The sequence below is a fragment of the Mustela lutreola genome, chromosome 2, assembly GCF_030435805.1.
Source record: "Mustela lutreola isolate mMusLut2 chromosome 2, mMusLut2.pri, whole genome shotgun sequence".
NCBI classification, from domain to species: Eukaryota; Metazoa; Chordata; class Mammalia; order Carnivora; family Mustelidae; genus Mustela; species Mustela lutreola.
The window spans coordinates 95,246,218-95,264,211 of NC_081291.1; the positions used below are offsets into that span (position 1 = coordinate 95,246,218).

At 42.1% G+C, this 17,994-nt stretch overlaps 1 protein-coding gene and 1 long non-coding RNA gene across 2 annotated transcripts in view; one reads left to right on the top strand and one right to left on the bottom strand.

Moving 5' to 3' along the window:
• Nucleotides 1-17,994, top strand: part of LOC131824556 (serotransferrin-like) — a 56,186-nt gene that overhangs the window by 20,835 nt on the left and 17,357 nt on the right. The window contains 9 exon segments of the mRNA XM_059162647.1: nt 262-406; nt 1,716-1,780; nt 4,833-5,017; nt 6,192-6,381; nt 11,521-11,610; nt 11,613-11,783; nt 12,558-12,652; nt 13,486-13,563; nt 17,326-17,408. Coding sequence (XP_059018630.1) covers nt 262-406; nt 1,716-1,780; nt 4,833-5,017; nt 6,192-6,381; nt 11,521-11,610; nt 11,613-11,783; nt 12,558-12,652; nt 13,486-13,563; nt 17,326-17,408 — 1,102 coding nt within the window.
• LOC131824557 (uncharacterized) lies at nt 11,328-12,040 on the bottom strand. Its single transcript, XR_009350894.1, has 2 exons — nt 11,911-12,040; nt 11,328-11,513 (listed from the first exon to the last, which is right to left on the bottom strand). It is a non-coding gene; the product is annotated as an uncharacterized LOC131824557 (long non-coding RNA).

Consider the following 17,994-nt stretch of genomic DNA (forward strand, 5'->3'; position numbering starts at 1 on the left):
CTCTTCTTTCTTTAGATAAGTGGTGACACATATAGGGTGCCCATGGAATCCTCTCTACCTGAATTATAATGGTCTATTAACTTCTATTCTCAGCCTCAATTAAGTTTCCTTTTAAAGCCTACAGCCTGGCAGGTCCTGAGTTGGTGGCAGGTCACTGAATATGTTCCAAGTATCCTGGGCCATACACACCTGTTATGTATTAGATGAAGGCTATTCATATTGACTCAGGAGAAGCTGACCTACTCTTGTCCTTCTGTACAGATAAATTTTTCCAGGAAGGCTGTGCCCCTGGATCTATGCAAAATTCCAGTCTTTGTGCTCTGTGTATTGGCTCGGCAAGCAGTCCAGGAAAAGAGTGTCTTCCCAATAACCATGAGAGATACTATGGCTACACAGGGGCTTTCAGGTGAGTATTTTAACCCTGACCCAAATAGAAACACAGCCCTGACAAGATTTCTTTTTAGGGACTAAGGTGAGAGTCTTTCATTCCTGGCCTATTAGTCTTACATGTGTTAGGGTGCCACAGTTAGCAATCATCTGTAGAAGCCTGTGTGAAGGAGCATCCAAGCCCCTACAAGACACTCTCCAGACTGGCAGAACAGTGCAGATCAGAGATTCTCAACAGGCAACGATTTCCCCTTTGGGGGAATTTTGGCAGTGTCTAGAGATGTTTTTGATTATCAAATGGGGTTGGGTGCTATTGGTATCTAATTGGTAGAGGCTGCTAAACATCTTACAAGCATAGGACAGCACCCTACAATAAAGAATTGCATGGCTCAAAATGTTACTATTGCCATGGTGAGGAAACCCTGCCATAGTTGAATACAGGAGTCAGGGTTCTGGTTCATGCTCTTCCATGCACTTTTGGGGAACCTAGAGCCAGCCATACTCACCTGGGAATGTACAAAAGTAAAGAACATGATTTCTACATTTCCAAATACAATTCTATTTCATGGGGTGTTTATTACTTTTATAAAGACACCTGTGCACCTTATGACTTTATTACCTTTTTTTTTTTTTAAAGATTTCATTTATTTATTTGACAGAGAGAGAGAGAACGAACAAACAGAGGGAGCTGCAGAGAGAGGGAGAAGCAGGCTCCCCAATATGTGGCTTGATCCCAGGACCCTGGGATCATGACCTGAACCAAAGGCAGACACTTAACCTGCTGAGCCACCCCAGGCGCCCCGACCTTATTACTTTTTAATTGTCTTTTCTGATCCAGACTTGTGTTAGTAATTCAGGAGTCCATCTACGGCACAATGATAGTGGTATTGTAATTGAGCTTCTCGGTTGTGAAGGAGAAAACAAAGGTTATCCGAATTCTCCAGTTAGAGCCACCTTGTGAGTTTGTGCAAATGCAATTCACAGTCCACAAGTTTCCAATTTTTACAAAGTAGAATGTGAGTAGGTAATCACCTTAATGGAATACTGCCCCTCTAATACCTCTATTTGATGACAGGGAAATGCTGTAACTCTACTGTGCCAAAAGTTAGCATTCAGTGTGTGGGAACTGAGATTGCATGACCACAAAGCAAACTGGAGGTTTTTCTTGTCTGTATTACTTACATGAGTGATATGTAAGATTAGTGATAGAATGAGAGTCACAACTGCTGAAATCGGATGGTTAGCCCTGGGTCTACAAGCTGACTCTCCTGAATGACACATGTGTCTCTGACCGGCTCTCTTCTTTCTCCCTGTCTGGCACTCTGCAGGTGTCTGGTGGAGAAGGGAGATGTGGCCTTTGTGAAAGACCAGACAGTCATGCAGAACACTGAAGGTACATTCACATGCTCCTCTGTCCCCACAAATTGGGGTTGCTGGGCTCACTTATGCTTAGGATGTCTTTGTGGATGTGTTATGGACTCTGTTAGTTTCCAGAGCTCTGATTCTCAATCTGTTTGTTCAGTAAAGACAGAGGTGTTTATCGGGGTAAGCAGAATAGTGGGGAGCATGAGGTTCTGGTGGTTCTGAATTCTCTTCCAGGAACCTTCCCATAGGTGCAGACATTGCCTTTCCCCTAAATACTTCAGGGCACATTTCCCAAGAACGAGGGCATTCTCTTACTTACCTACAATGTGATTACCAAGATCAGGAAATTTAGACAAACATGGATTTAATACTCACTGTGTTCATAGTCCATATTCAGATTGGGTGAATTATTACCAAAAGGTCCTGTTAAACTATTTCCTATATTTCTGGGTCCAATACATATTCCAAATAAATTCTAGGTCTCCCCAAAACACGTAGAGACAATAGTACACCAGTGGGAATGAACACCAAGATCTTGGTTTCTAGAACCATTGTCCAATAGGATGAGCCAGGGCCCCTTGGAAAAATAGCTGATTCTATGGCTGGGCAGGAAAAATGAAGGTGAGCCTGGATCATTGTGCTGAAGATGTTGGGATATGTCAAAATATACAGGAGCCATTTAAAGCCCCCCTACTGGCCAAATCTGGGACATCTTGAACACTAAAAGAAATAATAATGGTAGTAAGAATTAAGTAGGAAGAACATAGGAATACATGAGTCTATCCTGATTAAACAAATGAAGGCGAAGGGAAAGATCTTCCTTATTGTAGAACAAGAATAAATGTAGAAATAATCATGAAGTTAAAAAACTATCATTTGGCAAATAATATAGTAATAATTGTTTCAAGCAAGAAGCATTACTAAAACTAGTGGGTGAATATTAGATGCTGTGACACTGAAATACCAAACAATTTTTTTTTTTAAGTTGGCAAGAATGAGCATTCCACCTACCCCCTCTGTGTCACTAACTGCTTAGAGAACCCGCTACAGGCCAGGCAGATATTACCTCACTTCCTTTCACATGTCCCTGTGCCCAACCTCAGCTCTTCCCAGAAACTCACCTAGAGTGAACTAGCTCAGCACTGACTCCTCCGAGAAGCCTTCTCAGATGGCATCCATCCCACAATAGAATCTTCTGTCCATATGGCTAGCATTATTGGGTTCATCTCATTCTGTAAAAAACTGTGGCCACAGAAACTCTTTTGAGCTCTTTTTTCCCCTCTTATATCCCAACACTAACTATACTAAATGGCACACAGAAGCTGCTAAGTGCTTACTTGAAGGAATACGGTGTTGGCTGATTTTTCTTTCTTCTTTCCTATTATTTCTGCTTTTTCCTTAAAAGGCTGTCTTTTTTCCTACTACCTGAGTGTTAAAATTTTTTTAACACTACCTGAGTGAAAAAAATTTTTTGGGGGTACTCCTCTGAGTGGGGCTACTTTTGGCTTCACCTCTCTACCCAAAAGCCTTATACCCTGACGGCAACATACAGCAGAGGCCTAACCTCCCATCTAAGTAACATCCCAGAGTCTCTAATTGCCATGTGGCCAGTTTTATGTACAAAGCTCACTGGCACTGCAATCTCAAACTCTGTAAGCCCAAATTCCTCATAGTTCTCTCAAAATCCACTCTTATTCTCACAGTCTCTGTCCCTGTTGAGGACTTTATCATATGCCCAGCCAGTCAGGCCTAGATTAGTCTCTTGGTGGTCAGTACAGCGGTCAGTATGTGTAACACACCTTACATGCCTAAAACCATGCCTCCTCCAGCCAGCTCTCCCTAATGAATATGTTCTCAGCCAGCTGGTTTGGCTCACACAATATGCAGAATGTGCTCCACAAAATATAAAATATTATATATATTTTATTTTGTATAGCACATAATATATTATACATATTGTTATCTGTACCCATATATATATGGGTACAGATATATATATATACACACACACACACACAAATATATATATATATTTGGTATGTGAGCTGTTTTCCTCCTCCAATAAGACTGCAGCTTGCAGAAGGCATGCAGCATAGTATTACGTAAATTCTTACATTATGAAGTGGAACAGAATTGGTTTGGAGAGAATGATGGTGGGTTTCATTTGGAAGGAGCTGAGTTAGAGGGACTGGTAAGAAAGGGAAGGAGAAATATTAGAAGATGAGCAAAGATGTATGAAGTTACTTGTGGGAGAGGCACAGGCAATTTGGAGTTTTCTATTAAAACTGTAAGTATATATTTGAGGAGAGTAGGCAAAGAGGTATTTTTATTTTACATATAATACATAATTTTATGATAGTGAAATCACATATTAGTTGCTCATTTAATTTTTTAAATGAGCATTAAATAAAGAAAAAGATTTGCAATTCTGCCTTTTAGATGAGAACTAAAAATTGGGAAAATATATTTGAGAATTGCCTCAGGAGGAAGGAGCTGAAAACCTGAAAATGGGTGCGATTTTCTTTTCTTCAGAGAGAATACAGAAATCATGAAGCTAGGGGCTAAGAAAAGGGTACGGATCTGTATGCACAGAGGCATGTGCACATTTTCATCTAGAACCAGTATGAGTGTGTCAGATTTAGAACACTCGTCCGGTTTACAAAAGGGCCTTTGGGAAAGGTCTTTTGCTTGCTAATGCCAGATGGTATTGCACAGAGATTATGAGCCTGCTTAGAGGGTCGCATTCTTCATATGGTAAAGTAATAAGCCCCGATGCTTTGGAATTCAGTAGAAATGAAGATGTTTTTGAACATCATCCAAGAATATATAGCTCACTTTCTCCTGGTGAGGTGGGGCGGTTAGTTTGGAAGAGGTGGTTGCTAGGAATTCCTGGTTGAGTGTGAGTTGAATCTGACCTATGTAGATGGGAGTGTCTCTTCCTCTCCACATCACTGTGACCCCAGTGTGTGTACTTCTGCTGGCCAGGTCCTTCACTAGTCCGTGGGTTGGTCACCTCCCCTCAGTGAGGGCACCTTGACCAAAGCTGTAAGCTGTGACTGACCCACTTTCTCTGTCTCCAGGAAGGAACACTGAAGATTGGGCTAAGAATCTGAAGGAAAAAGACTTCCAGCTGCTGTGCCCTGATGGCAGTAGGAAGCCTGTGAGCGACGCTGACAACTGTTTCCTAGCCAAGGCCCCAAATCATGCTGTGGTCTCACGGAAAGATAAGGCATCTTGTGTTAGCAAAACATTACTTGAGCAGCAGGTATGGACCAGCCAGGGCCTCCCATTCTTTCCTCCTGGGTGGGTATTATTTTTGAGAGTTCAGTGCTAAATGCAGCCCATACTCAAGCATTCTCTTTCTGGAAACTAAGATAGGGAGGCTGGATTTCTTAGGCTCAGCTCTACTTATAACTCCAGGTCACTGGAGATTAGGTTCCATGTGATCCACCTGTTTTGGGTCTACACATCTGCTTTCTTGCTCAACCTTGACCTTGCTCTGTGGTACACTCAATTTTCTCCACCTCTGTCCTTTTTGAAAACGAAGGAGAGTGATCCCGTGTGCCAGCCCTCCATGATATAAGTCATGAAAGGTGGACTGTATTTCTCTTGTTTATAGAGTCCAAGAACCATTCCAACAGCCAGAAAAACACAGGATCCCTGTCCTCAGGGAGCTTGCCCTCTGGGGAGAACAATCAATCCAGGGCAGCTCTGCCAGGGAGGTGGGGGTGGGGGAGGCTGCTTGAATATTCTAAGCATCCTCTACCCACAAACATCATTTTCCCCTCAACAACAGCTTCCTGCCTGCCATTAGTTGTTCTTTTTTTAAATTAAGGTAGCATATCTTTGTGGGTCCTCTTAAGGTAAATAATAATAATTAGCATTCAATGGACATTTTTTAGGTGTTAGATGTAAAACTTTCCATATTCATCATTTCATTATAATCCTACATTCATTCATTATAATCCTACAAGATCTAGAGTTAAGCCTCGTAGGATAGGATCAAAGATGCAGTCAGACATGAAATTTAACAACTACCTGTACCACCTCTCATTGGGGGCAGGGGATCACATTTACTATCTTTTTTGACAGTAATTACTTGGAAGGGACATGTTTCTGTTCTCTCATTTCCTGGAAGCAGTCCCCGAGGCCATAACCAATGAAATGGGGAAGAAGTGACTGGGTGGGTGGGAGGGACCTCCCAGAGGAGGTGAGACCAGGATGAACCCCATAGAGGATGCTGGGGCCTAAGAAAGTATGAAGCTGGGGCCAAAAATGGGTAAATGCCAGGTGAAGGATATGGAAACACCCTGAGGCATCCTCTACACCTCCCTTTCGTCCCAGGGCTGGTTCCCAGCTTTTATCCCCCTCAGCCCCATCCTTGTATTCTCAGCTGCTCGCTGCCACAGGTCCTCATGCATTTTCCATCCATTTGACAGACTATGTTTGGAGGAAATGGAAATGACTGCTCAGGCAAGTTTTGTTTGTTCCACTCGGAAACCAAGGACCTTCTGTTCAGGGACGACACAAAATGTTTGGCCAAACTTCCAGAAAGCACCACATATGAAAGTTACTTAGGAGCAGCGTATGTCAGAGCTGTTGCTAACATGAGACAGTGCTCCACCTCGAGTGAGTAAGGGGAATGCATGGGGGAAGCTGATATGCAAACACGGGGAGGGAGGGGGGAGCATTTCTGGGTGGTGGGTAGATAAGGAGGAATGGGTTGTGGCCCTCCCGGGATGAGCAATGGAAATGGGCAAGATGAGATGATGAGAGAACACGGTAATCCCCGTATGTGTGAAAGGCTACTTGTATGGGTAGGTGGTAAGGCAGACACAGGCTCAGGGCACTAAGGTAATGAACCACTCAGACATGAAGAAATTCCATATCATTACTAAGACAAGGAAGAAGCTGCATGTGCCCATGCCCACTGCTCTGCAGAAACTCCCCCTTTTTTTTTTTTTTTAAGATTTTTATTTATTTATTTGACAGAGAGAGATCACAAGTAGACAGAGAGGCAGGCAGAGAGAGAGAGGAGGAAGCAGGCTCCCTGCTGAGCAGAGAGCCCAATGCGGGACTCGACCCCAGGACCCTGAGATCATGACCCGAGTCGAAGGCAGAGTCTTAACCCACTGAGCCACCCAGGTGCCCCAGTAAACTCCTTTTTATACAGAGCTGCATCATCCAATAAATACAGTAGCCTCTAATAATCTATGACAATTTAAATTTAAATTAATTTAAATTAAACAAAATTAAAAATTTAGTACCTCAGCCACACCAGCCACAATTCAAGTGTTCAGTGGCTACACGTAGCTCCAGATAGGTGAGCAAAGAGAAAGTTTCCATCATCGCAGAAAGTTCTTTTACACAGCATTACTCTTGTGAGCTTAACAATGACAAGTTTTATAACCATAAAGTTGCCATACCTACTGCTCATCTAGAACACAATTTTTCTAAGCATTACAATACAATAAAACACACCTTTGCACTATAACTATGTTGGACATCATTTAATCACTGAAAATCATTTGGAAGATGTGGGAGAAGAACATGTGGTTGGAGGGAGGTTGTGCTATAACTTTTGTGTGCATGTAAGTGAGCCATGGTCTTTAAAATACTGATTCCCAGGCCCTGGGGATACTGATTCAGCAAGTCTGTGCCAGGGTCCCATAATTCCGACGTAAGAAATGTACTTACCCAGAGCCACTGCTGTAAACACCTAGGTTACATTCACCTACCCTATATGCTCCATAAGGGTAGAAAGTCTGGCTCTGCTCTTCTCTGCTCCTTCTCCAGACCCTAGCAATGGAAACTGGCATGTTCTAGGTGTTTGCTGTATTAGTTCCTCACCTCTCTAAGGAGGTCAGAGAGGACAGTCCTACCAGGCTCCTCCCAGCTACATGGATTTAGGTGTGGGAGCCCTGCCTATGAGACACAAGGTAGGGGGTGATACAGGGCAGGGAAACCATGTTACCATCTTTGCTGTGTGGTACTGCCCAGAAAGACACAGGAGCTGTGCAGGCAAGTGGAGAAGGCTACTGGGAGAACAGCCCGGTCCACGCATCAGTCCCCCAATGGGTCTGAGTGCTTTTATATCAGGCTTAACTAATCATTCTCTCAACAGAAAATAAATATAATAGGTTTTTGACTGCCCTACCTCTCTTCTCTGTCTCACAGAACTCCTGGAGGCCTGCAATTTCCACAGATTTTAAAATCCAAAAGATGAAGCCACACCAGATGGAGATGGGAGCTCTCATAACCCATAAGCTTCCCTCTGGGTCTCACTGGCCTGAATGGTTTGTTTGGTTTCACAGTTCGGCGGTGGTACCTCTGTAGAACATAAAATAAAAATTATTATTGGTGTTATCTTTTAAAAACTTCATTGTTTTCTAAATGTTTGGCTTGGGAGGATTTTTTTTTTTTTTTTTTTGAGTACTGACTAAATACATGTACAAATGAGCCCTTCCTTCAGAGTTTAATGTTCATCTGACCCCTTCCATGGCTTTGGTCTTGGTGTTACAGCCACACCTCCTGGGTACAGTTCAAGTATAAATTCTTTCTGAAAGGAGTCTGCATGCTTACTGTAATAGAATCAACTGTATGTGGCTGTATGTGTGTGTGTTGCTAGCGAGGGGTTAGGAAGGAGAGTGAGATACTGAAATGGAGTGTTCAGAAGAGGACAGAAAAAGAATATAGAAGACATATATTTTTAAATTATTTTAAATGAATTTCATCAGTATATTGAATCAGGTCCTGATTCTAGCAGGTCAGAAAAGTGAACCACTGGAACATCTGAAATTATCGCTTGACCCTGATTCCCACAGTAGTCACTGCCTTGTCTCCTCACTCTTTCCATGCCTCACTTATTAATGATTGAATACCCAGAAACCAGTCTTTTGCTCTACTCACTTCCCTGCAGCTACCCTGGCCAAGGTCACCGCCTATCTGCCAACTGTGAAAACCAATTTTAATTCTTTCAATCCTGAGTCTGTTAACTGCATTTGATACTGCTGACCACTCACCAATCACATGACTGGAGTCCCTGAGTATAAGATCGTTTCCATCATGCTTTGGAGCTACTGGGAATAGAAGAGGGAAAAATATGTCTGGTAAATGAGATATTTTAATTAATAAAAGAGATGGGAAAAATTGTGTCACTGCATTTATTTCATTGTAACTTTCCATTTGCTATTTGGACGAAGAAGCACGACACTTTCAGCAAGCAGCAGTCAGTATCCGCCTGTCCTTCCTCTGGGTTCATCTCCACATACCTCCTGGAAGTGTGTGTTGGTGCAGATGTGAGAGGATAGGAAGCAGCTGATTCTCTCCTGCTCTGATTCCTGAGAACCACACCACCTTCCCACTTGACTGTGGAAGGCGTGCCCATTTCTTCTGACTTTACCCAGGAAATATACTGGGGGGAAAAAAAAAGTCTGTGTCTTCTTAAAACCTTCTTTCTTTCATCATTCCCAAACTTTACCACCAAAGCAGATCTTTCTCATTTACATAGCTCTGACTAAAAATTCTTACACAGTTGCGATAGTAACAGTAGATGTTCCCCCGTCTGGCTCTTCCTCCTTCCCTTCACTTTTAGCTCCTAGCAGAGGAATCAATGGTTATTGTAAAGGAGCTCTGCGTGTGTGTGTGTGTGTGTTTGTGTGTGTGTGTGCACGCACATTGTGGGTGATGGATACAGAGCAGGGCCCAGGACCACAAGAAAGAAAGAAAAAGAGAACGTGGTAAAATTACTGTCATTTCTGATAGTCTTAACTGATAATGTTAATTGAAAATAAAGTAGTTGGTTTACTTTCTTTAGCCTTACCTCTTAAGTACCCTTTCTTAACCTAGAGTCCCTATTTGCCTACATTTATCAATGAAATGCCTGGAAAATGAATTGTACTATGTTAGAGCATACGGTTAAGCATAAAGGAGCCCACTGCCTGGGCTTAATGGATAAGTTATTTAACCCCTGCCTCATTTACCTCTGTAAAATAGAATAATGGATTGCTGTGAGGATTAAGCAAATTAATAAATTAAAATGATTTCAAACAGTGCCTGGCACTAGCAAGCACTCATTAATGTTAGCAATTACCGTCTAACCCTCTTCTCCATCTATCACACTTGCTTCCAAACCCATCCCTCCTCTCCATTTCTCCCCTCACTCTTCCCTCCAAGTTCGCTTTTCATTCAAGTCCTCATCATAGGAGCCCCTTTCTTACAAGAGCTGCTGCTGACCACTTCCAGGACATGCCTTACTTCTGTGCCACTGACTCTTCCTTTTTAGGTATCTTTGTGGGTTCCTTTCTCCTCACTTTTCATTCCGTCCCTGATTTTAATGACAACTTACTTATGCCTGAAACTCGGAGGAAAATATAGCACCTATTGCTGAGACTTTACATCTGTTTATTCTATCACCTGGTTAATACAAGATTTTAAAATGCCCTGAGGCACCTGAAACTCAATATATAGAAAAGAGAGGAGATTTTCATTCTGGTTATGACCTCAACCCCTCTAATTCACTTTATGTACTCTATTCTTTTTAGTACAAAACATCAACTACTTCAGATGCAGTCTTGTTAACTCTCCATCTTAACTCAGCACACCCAAATAATCACCACATCCTATTTTCCTTCTACACATCTTTCAGATCTTTGGTCTCATTCCACACCTACACCTGTTTTCCTGGTTCAGACCCCGCACATCTTTTGCCAAAACACAGCAACAACTCCCAGCTGGTCTCCCTGCCTCAGTCTTTCCTCTCTCAAATCACCTTTCTCCATTTATCTGCCAATCATCTCTATTACCCCCAACCGAAACTTCTTATCCCATTCTGGATATTGTCTAGGTTCCTCAGCATAGCACACAATCACTTCCGGTCATACCTGCCAACTTTTCTGCTTCATCTCCTGCCACTTCCGCTGAAATGACATCAGCTTAGTGACAGACTGCAAACTAGCAGCTCCTAGGTGGGCCCCTTCTGGGCCCCCAAGGTGTTTTATTTGGGTGACAAATTTTTTTTGTTATTGTTGTTGGTGGTAGTGGGTTTGTTTGTTTTTGTTTTTAGTGTTTTTCATTACTTGCTGAAATTTGAAAAGTGGAACATTTCCCTTCTGGCTTCTCTGGAAAAACAGGCCACTTTGGCCCCACATACCTGCCTGGCAGAAGTAGAGACTGTCCACTCTGGGCAAGAACGACAGCCGCACTTTTCAACAGCTTCACCCCACGCACTGATTTTCCTAGCTGCTTCCCACAATGTCGAAATCTCAGTTGCAGCCCTAGACTTACAGTATAGGGACACTGAGTTGCTCGTTTTCTTCTACATAGAGCACTTTTTCTCCTTTTACACCTGCAGAGGCTGACCCATCCCTCATGACTCAGTTCCTCTCACTTTCCTCCACGAGCTTTTCTCTGAACCAGTGAAGGATTATAAGTCCCTTTCTGTATTCCCATATCGCACCGTACATTCTCCGTCACATCCCATGCCACATTATACTCAGATGAAATATTTGTGTAATCCTTGAGTTCCTCACAAGACTCATCTCGGGAAGGGAGAGACTGGAAATTCTCAGTAAAGATTTCTTAAGCCATTCATTTTATTCATCCATCATTTCGTCCACACCCATGAAGAGGGAGGCGATATCCAACTCCTATCTTAAGGGATAAGAAGGTCCCTCGTGAAATTCCGCGAAACGCCGCTGGTTCGGTGGAAACAGTGCGCAAGAGAACTGCAACTCCCATCAGGACCTTCGGGATCCCCGCCCCTGAAAGAGGAAATATAAATTGAGGACTACCACTCCCGTGATGCTCCGCTTCGGACGCCTGCGCAGAGTCTAGGGCCACGTCGCTTTCGCGGCGCTGGAGACCACGCAGCTCAGCCATGGCTTCCGCGGACACCCGGCGGGTGGCGAATGGCGGCAGTGTCGGGGGAGCCTTCCAGCCCCACCTAGACTACTTGCGGCAGGAGCTGCAGCAGAGGGACCCGACGCTGCTGTCAGCCGTGGTGGCGATTCTCGCGGTGCTGCTGACGCTGGGTAAAGAGGCGGTGGGTGGTTTTGACGGGTGTACGGCCGGCGGGATTCCGAGTTTGGACTGGGCTTGTGCAGACCGCGGCCGCGGGGCGGCGGAGGCACCTGGGGGGCATCTAGAAGGGAGACTCACCTCTTATACCAGCCTGCCTTGCTTCCTGAAGCACGGGGAGTAACGTTCCATTAAAGAAGATTCCCTGCGACACTTGCAGTGACGTCCTGGTCCTTGGAGGCGCGGGTTATTCTTTCTTTGTGGGCCCTTTTACGCCTGAGCGCGCGGTCCTTCCCCCCCCCCCCCCCCCCCCGCCGCCCACTTCTTTGCTCTTACTACCAAGACTCACGCGTTCTTCACTCCAAATTTGCATGCTGGGCGCTGGGGATACACAGTAAGTCAAGATTGCACTTGAGAAGTCCACAACACAGACGCAGACACCGAAGGGTTGACAGTTGATAGTGGCTGGCACTTAGAGGAGTCCCTAATGATAGAGTAGGCGGTTAGTTGGGAGGAGGTGGAGGCAAGGACATTGATAAGTGGGTTACACATTGAAAGCCTGGGGGCACAACATCACATTTATGGGAATCCAAGAACCCAGACCTCCGTTCACTTAGCTCGGACTCTCCCACCCGTAACACTAACAATAGTAATGATTATAGTGATGGTGAAAACAATAAAAGAATGAGGTGTTCTGTGATTAACTTCTGTTATTTCCCTACCCCAACAATACAGGTGTACTGTTGATGATCAGGGCATAATTTTGGTTGTTTTTCTCTATTCCGCAGTGTTCTGGAAGTTCATCCGGAGCAGAAGGAGCAGTCAAAGAGCTGTTCTTTTTGTTGGCCTGTGCGACTCTGGGAAAACATTGCTCTTTGTCAGAGTAAATGCTTTGATTTACACCTCTTCTAAAGTTAATGGGAAATGTTAGGCCATATCGTTATTCCTGTGTGGTCGTAGTTCATTCTGGAAAGGAAGCTGATACAATTTGGGAGGTTAATTCTTGATTCACTTGGAAAGACTTGAAAAAGTTGAACAGGCTCTTGAAAAATTCATAAACTGGGATTTCTTGACCGTTTCTGTTTTCTTGACTTGCCAGTTACTAACATTTAGTATTTATCTCAAAATTTATATAGTTTTATGGAACTACTTTCCTGTGGTGTCCAAGGATGCCAGAACAGCTGAAGAGAGAGAAGACAGTGATCTGTATAGGGTGTATAATCTTGTTTAACAAACTCGTCTGAGAGCTTGTCAAGGAAGTTTTTTAAAAGGTTGATTCTTTGACATATTGGGCCACTGAGCCATCTTTTCACTAATATTTAACCTACTATTTTAAACAATTTTTCATTATGGATTGTAGCAGAGGTTTTCTTATTATTCTTCCTTTTGAGAAGATAAATTATTTCCTTTCTACTACAGAAATATAACTTGTAATCATTTGTGATGATTAAAAATGGACGTTTGGTGAATTTGGCCAGTAAGGATTTGAAACTAGGTTTTTTATTTCTGGTTTTTTGTTTTTTGTTTTTGTTTTTTTTTTTTTCCCCATCGTGGAGCGGGGAATATAGATGCAATGAATTAGATTTTTCTACAAGGGAAAAACAGTTGTTGCAAGCAACATTCATTTATTTGACCTGACCAACTGGAGAGTTACTCTCTTTAGGTTTGCTATTTATATATTTACTCTGATCTCCCTCAAATTGTTTTTTTTTACAGTTGTTAACTGGCCTTTACAGAGACACTCAGACATCTATCACCGACAGCTCTGCTGTGTACAGAGTCAACAATACCAGGGTAAGGGGTTTGTAGAATGTTGGGAGTCTGACAATTTTACTTTGGTGCATCAGGGAAGGATATTTGTTATATGAATTAGTCTGATGGTTTAGGTACCATTCGTAGCTTATTTTTATGGATAGATAGAGTTCATGTGACAAATTCTGCTTTTGGTCATCCAAGCAATCTTGCCATCCCCTGTTTTGTTGTACTTCATACACACTGATGTTTTATCATTTTACTAGTTTTTGTTTCTATGTCTTCTTTCCAACTTTACCGTGAGTTCTAGAGGGTGAGCATTAAACCTTTCCCTTTATATTTTGAAGTGGTAATATATGTATATGGGACAAAAATTCAAAAGGTTAAAAGGAATATTCAGTGAAAAGTAATTTTGCCTTTCCTGTCCCTACTAGGTCTTCTCCTTAGAGGTAATAACTTACTATTTTCCTATGGGCTCTTCAGATGGTCTGTGCATATGCAAACCTATCTATATATCTGTTAATTTTTTTTCTTAAGATTTTATTTATTTTTTTTTATTTTTATTTTTTTTAAAGATTTTATTTATTTATTTGACAGAGAGAAATCACAAGTAGATGGAGAGGCAGGCAGAGAGAGAGAGAGGAGGAAGCAGGCTCCCTGCCAAGCAGAGAGCCCGATGCGGGACTCGATCCCAGGACCCTGAGATCATGACCTGAGCCGAAGGCAGCGGCTTAACCCACTGAGCCACCCAGGCGCCCCTTAAGATTTTATTTTTAAGTAACTTCTTCACCCAACACAGGGCTTGATCCCACAAAGCCGAGATCAAGAGTTGCCTGCTCTACCAGCTGAACCAGCCGGCATCCCAATTATTTTCTTTCTTAACTCTTTGTTCTGCCCACTGTTTTTAGGTTTTTTATTTTATTTTTTATTTTTTAATTTTAATTTTAATTTTTTTAAAAAAGATTTGTTTATTTTAGAGAGCAAGAGAGAGTGTGAGAGAGAGAGAGAGAGAGAGAAAACACCCATACACAAGCCAGGAGAGGGGAAGAGGGAGAAGTGAGGGGAGAATCTCCAGCAGACTTCTTGCTGAGCATGGAGCCTGACCTGGGTTTGGATCCCAGGACCCTGAGATCAGGATCTTAGCTAAAACCAAGAGTTGGGTGCTCAGTCCACTGAACCACCCAGGTGCTCCATATTTTATTTTATTTTATTTTTTTAACAATATGACTATTACAGTTGTGTTGTTTTGTTTTTCTCCCTCATTTGTACACATAGTACCACCTGGTTGATTTGTGAGCCACATAGTATTCCATTATGTGGCTGCACTATTCAATTAAGTTCTTGTTTAAGAACTCTGTTAACAAACATTTAGTTTGTTGTTACACTCTTTTGCTTTTACAGTGTTGCAGTGGACATCCTAAAGAGTATACATGAGTATATTTCAAAAATGCCAGTAAGGAAATCATGAGAAGAACTTTTTATATACCTATTTAGCTCCAGAGTATGGATAGTGACTGCCAAGTCTATTGTAATGAATAAGTATTTGGTGAGTGGAAGAAAGGCTGGGGGCTGGTTGGAGGGGTAGGTGTATAGACGAATGAATGAGAATGGTTAAGAGACTTTTCCTGGTACATTTTTTAGCCCAGTCCTTTTTAAACTCCCAAGAGTTTAGATTTTAAAAGGTCAGTTTTGGGAGATCTTTAATTCTTGGAGGACTTGTGCCAGATTTTTTTAAGTAGGATATTCCTGGGCATACTTTAGACCCTTACTTTACAATGGAATAGCCATTGGCTGTGTGAGACATATTGAGCATCTGAAATGTGACTAGTCCAAATTGAGGGGTTCTGTAAATGTAAAGTATACACCAGATCTTGAACTTGGGATGAAAAAGTAAAGTATCAACAATTTCTTGATTTTTTTTTTTTTTTTTACTTGTTTAAAAGATACTTTAGATATGTTGGGTTAAATAATATATACATATATATTTTTAAAGATTTTATTTATTTATTTGACAGAGATCACAAGTAGGCAGAGAGGCAGGTAGAAAGAGAGAGGAGGAAGCAGGCTCCCTGCTGAGCAGAGAGTCCAATGTGGGGCTCGATCCCAGGACCCTGGGATCATGTCCTGAGCCGAAGGCAGAGGCTTAACCCACTGAGCCACCAAGGCACCCCAATAATATATATTATTAAATTAACTTTGTATCTTTTTACTTTTTTCCTTTTGGAAAACTTAGCATTATATATAAAACTTGCATATTGTTACTGAAAATGTAACAGTTTGTGGGTGGCTCAGTTGGTTAAGCAGCTGACTCTTGATTTCCACTCAGGTCATGATTTTAGGGTTATGAGATTGAGGCCTACGTATGGCTTTCTGCTAGGCATGGAGACTGCTTGAGATTTTCTACCTTTCCCTCTGACTCCGCCCCCTGCCTACTCATGTGTGCTCTTTCTAAAAAAGAAAATATAGAGCATTCCTCCCTTCTTTATTACCTCCTCCCACCCCCCCATATGTTTTGGATGTAGTCTGTCTCTCTCAAGTTAGTAATGTGTCCAATATTGTGTCTTTTGAATTGCTTGTGGTGGTATAGTGGTGATAATGAAATGTCCCTAGACTTTTGTCAGGATTTTTTTTTTTTTTTTTTTTTTTTTTTTTTTTTTTTTTAAGATTTTATTTATTTATTTGACAGACAGAGATCACAAGTAGGCAGAGAGGCAGGCAGAGAGAGAGGAGGAAGCAGGCTCCCTGCTGAGCAGAGAGCCCGATGCGGGACTCGATCCCAGGACCCTGAGATCACGACCCGAGCCGAAGGCAGCGGCCCAACCCACTGAGCCACCCAGGCGCCCAGGATTTTTTTTTTTTTAAAACTACCGTACATCATATTTTTACCCATGAAAGACTGCACAGACTACATGATGGCTCATAATGAATCCAACTATAATTATGTGAGATCAGTGCATGATACTGACTCCCTCCTGCTGAACAGTGGTTAAGGCTGGCTATGGATGAGGTAGAGCATCTGAGAAATGTTTGTGGGCCTGGTAATTGCACCAGGGTTATATCAGAGTCTTACTGAGCACAGCTACATCCACACTGAACCTGAGCTCAAGGCCTGAAATGAGTAGCTCTTAGGTGGGTGCTTAATGAGTCAGCTCAGTATGGGCAGAACACCTCACGGTTTGAATGATTGACACGAAATATTGACAGTTGGAACAAATAAATGGTGTGTCTAGTTGTCAGATATTCAAAAGTTAAATTATAGTGGAACATGTAAAGGAATGTTTTGTTTTTACAAAGGTCCCGTAATGGTAACATGGTATATAATAAAGTATAGATCTCCTGTCACATCATTTAGTTTGTGAATATTTACTGCTGTTTTCACATGTTTTTGTTTTTATTCATACTAATGTATTTCCCAGGCTCAGGTGGACTACACTTCCATGACTCCCCCAGAGAGGGTCATTTTCTCACATACCCTGGGAACATTTATCAAAGTTGTAATTTTACATTTATTTGTAATTTTACATTATGTTGATATTTCTGATTATATTATAAACCCTGTTGGAATAGGGATTATATTTGGTTTTGCTCACTGTTAAATCCCCGGAGCCTCTACTAATGATTTATAAATACAGGATGCTTTGTGAACATTTGTTTGATTCATTAATTAATTATGGTGAACATTTTTTTGATTCATTGATAAAAATGGATGCTGTTCTGGTACCTGAAATCTCATATGAGAAGTTTATGTTGTGAATGTGAGCCAGGACCAAAACACTGATTTAATGTTATTGTTGCCATCCTTAGGCCACTAGCCTGACCTTGATTGATCTCCCAGGCCATGAGAGCTTGAGACTTCAGTTCTTAGAGCGCTTTAAGGCTTCAGCCAGGTAAGTAGGATTTGGAGTGAACTTGTGTGAATCTCTTATCAGTGCCACCCATACTTGCACCGGTGGGGAAAAGAGCATGGACCCTGGAGTCAACCATTTCTGGGTTGCAAGCCCACCTGTACTAGGATTTTATGAAGATTTTATGAGATAATGTTTGAAAGTATTTCTTTTTTTTTAAAGATTTTATATATTTGACAGAGAGAGATTACAAGTAGAGAGAGAGAGGAGGAAGCAGGCTCTCTGCTACGCAGAAACAGGCTCTCTGTCTCTCGGCCTAGCAGAGAGCCCGATGCGGGACTCGATCCCAGCACCCTGAGATCATGACCTGAGCTGAAGGCAGAGGCTTTAACCCACTGAGCCACCCAGGCAGTCCTAAAAGTATTTCTTAAGAGTGTTCAGAAAGTGTTAACCCTCACCATATTAGTAAATTTTTCATTTACTTTGAGGACAAATTTTAATGTGTGGAACTATTAAAATCTGCAAAATGAATTGGAAGGCTAGGTGAAATCCTAGAAGTTATTTAAATCCAACATTATATATTTCTGTTCTTAAATTACCTAAATTTAGTGTCTCAAAAGTAGAGAAC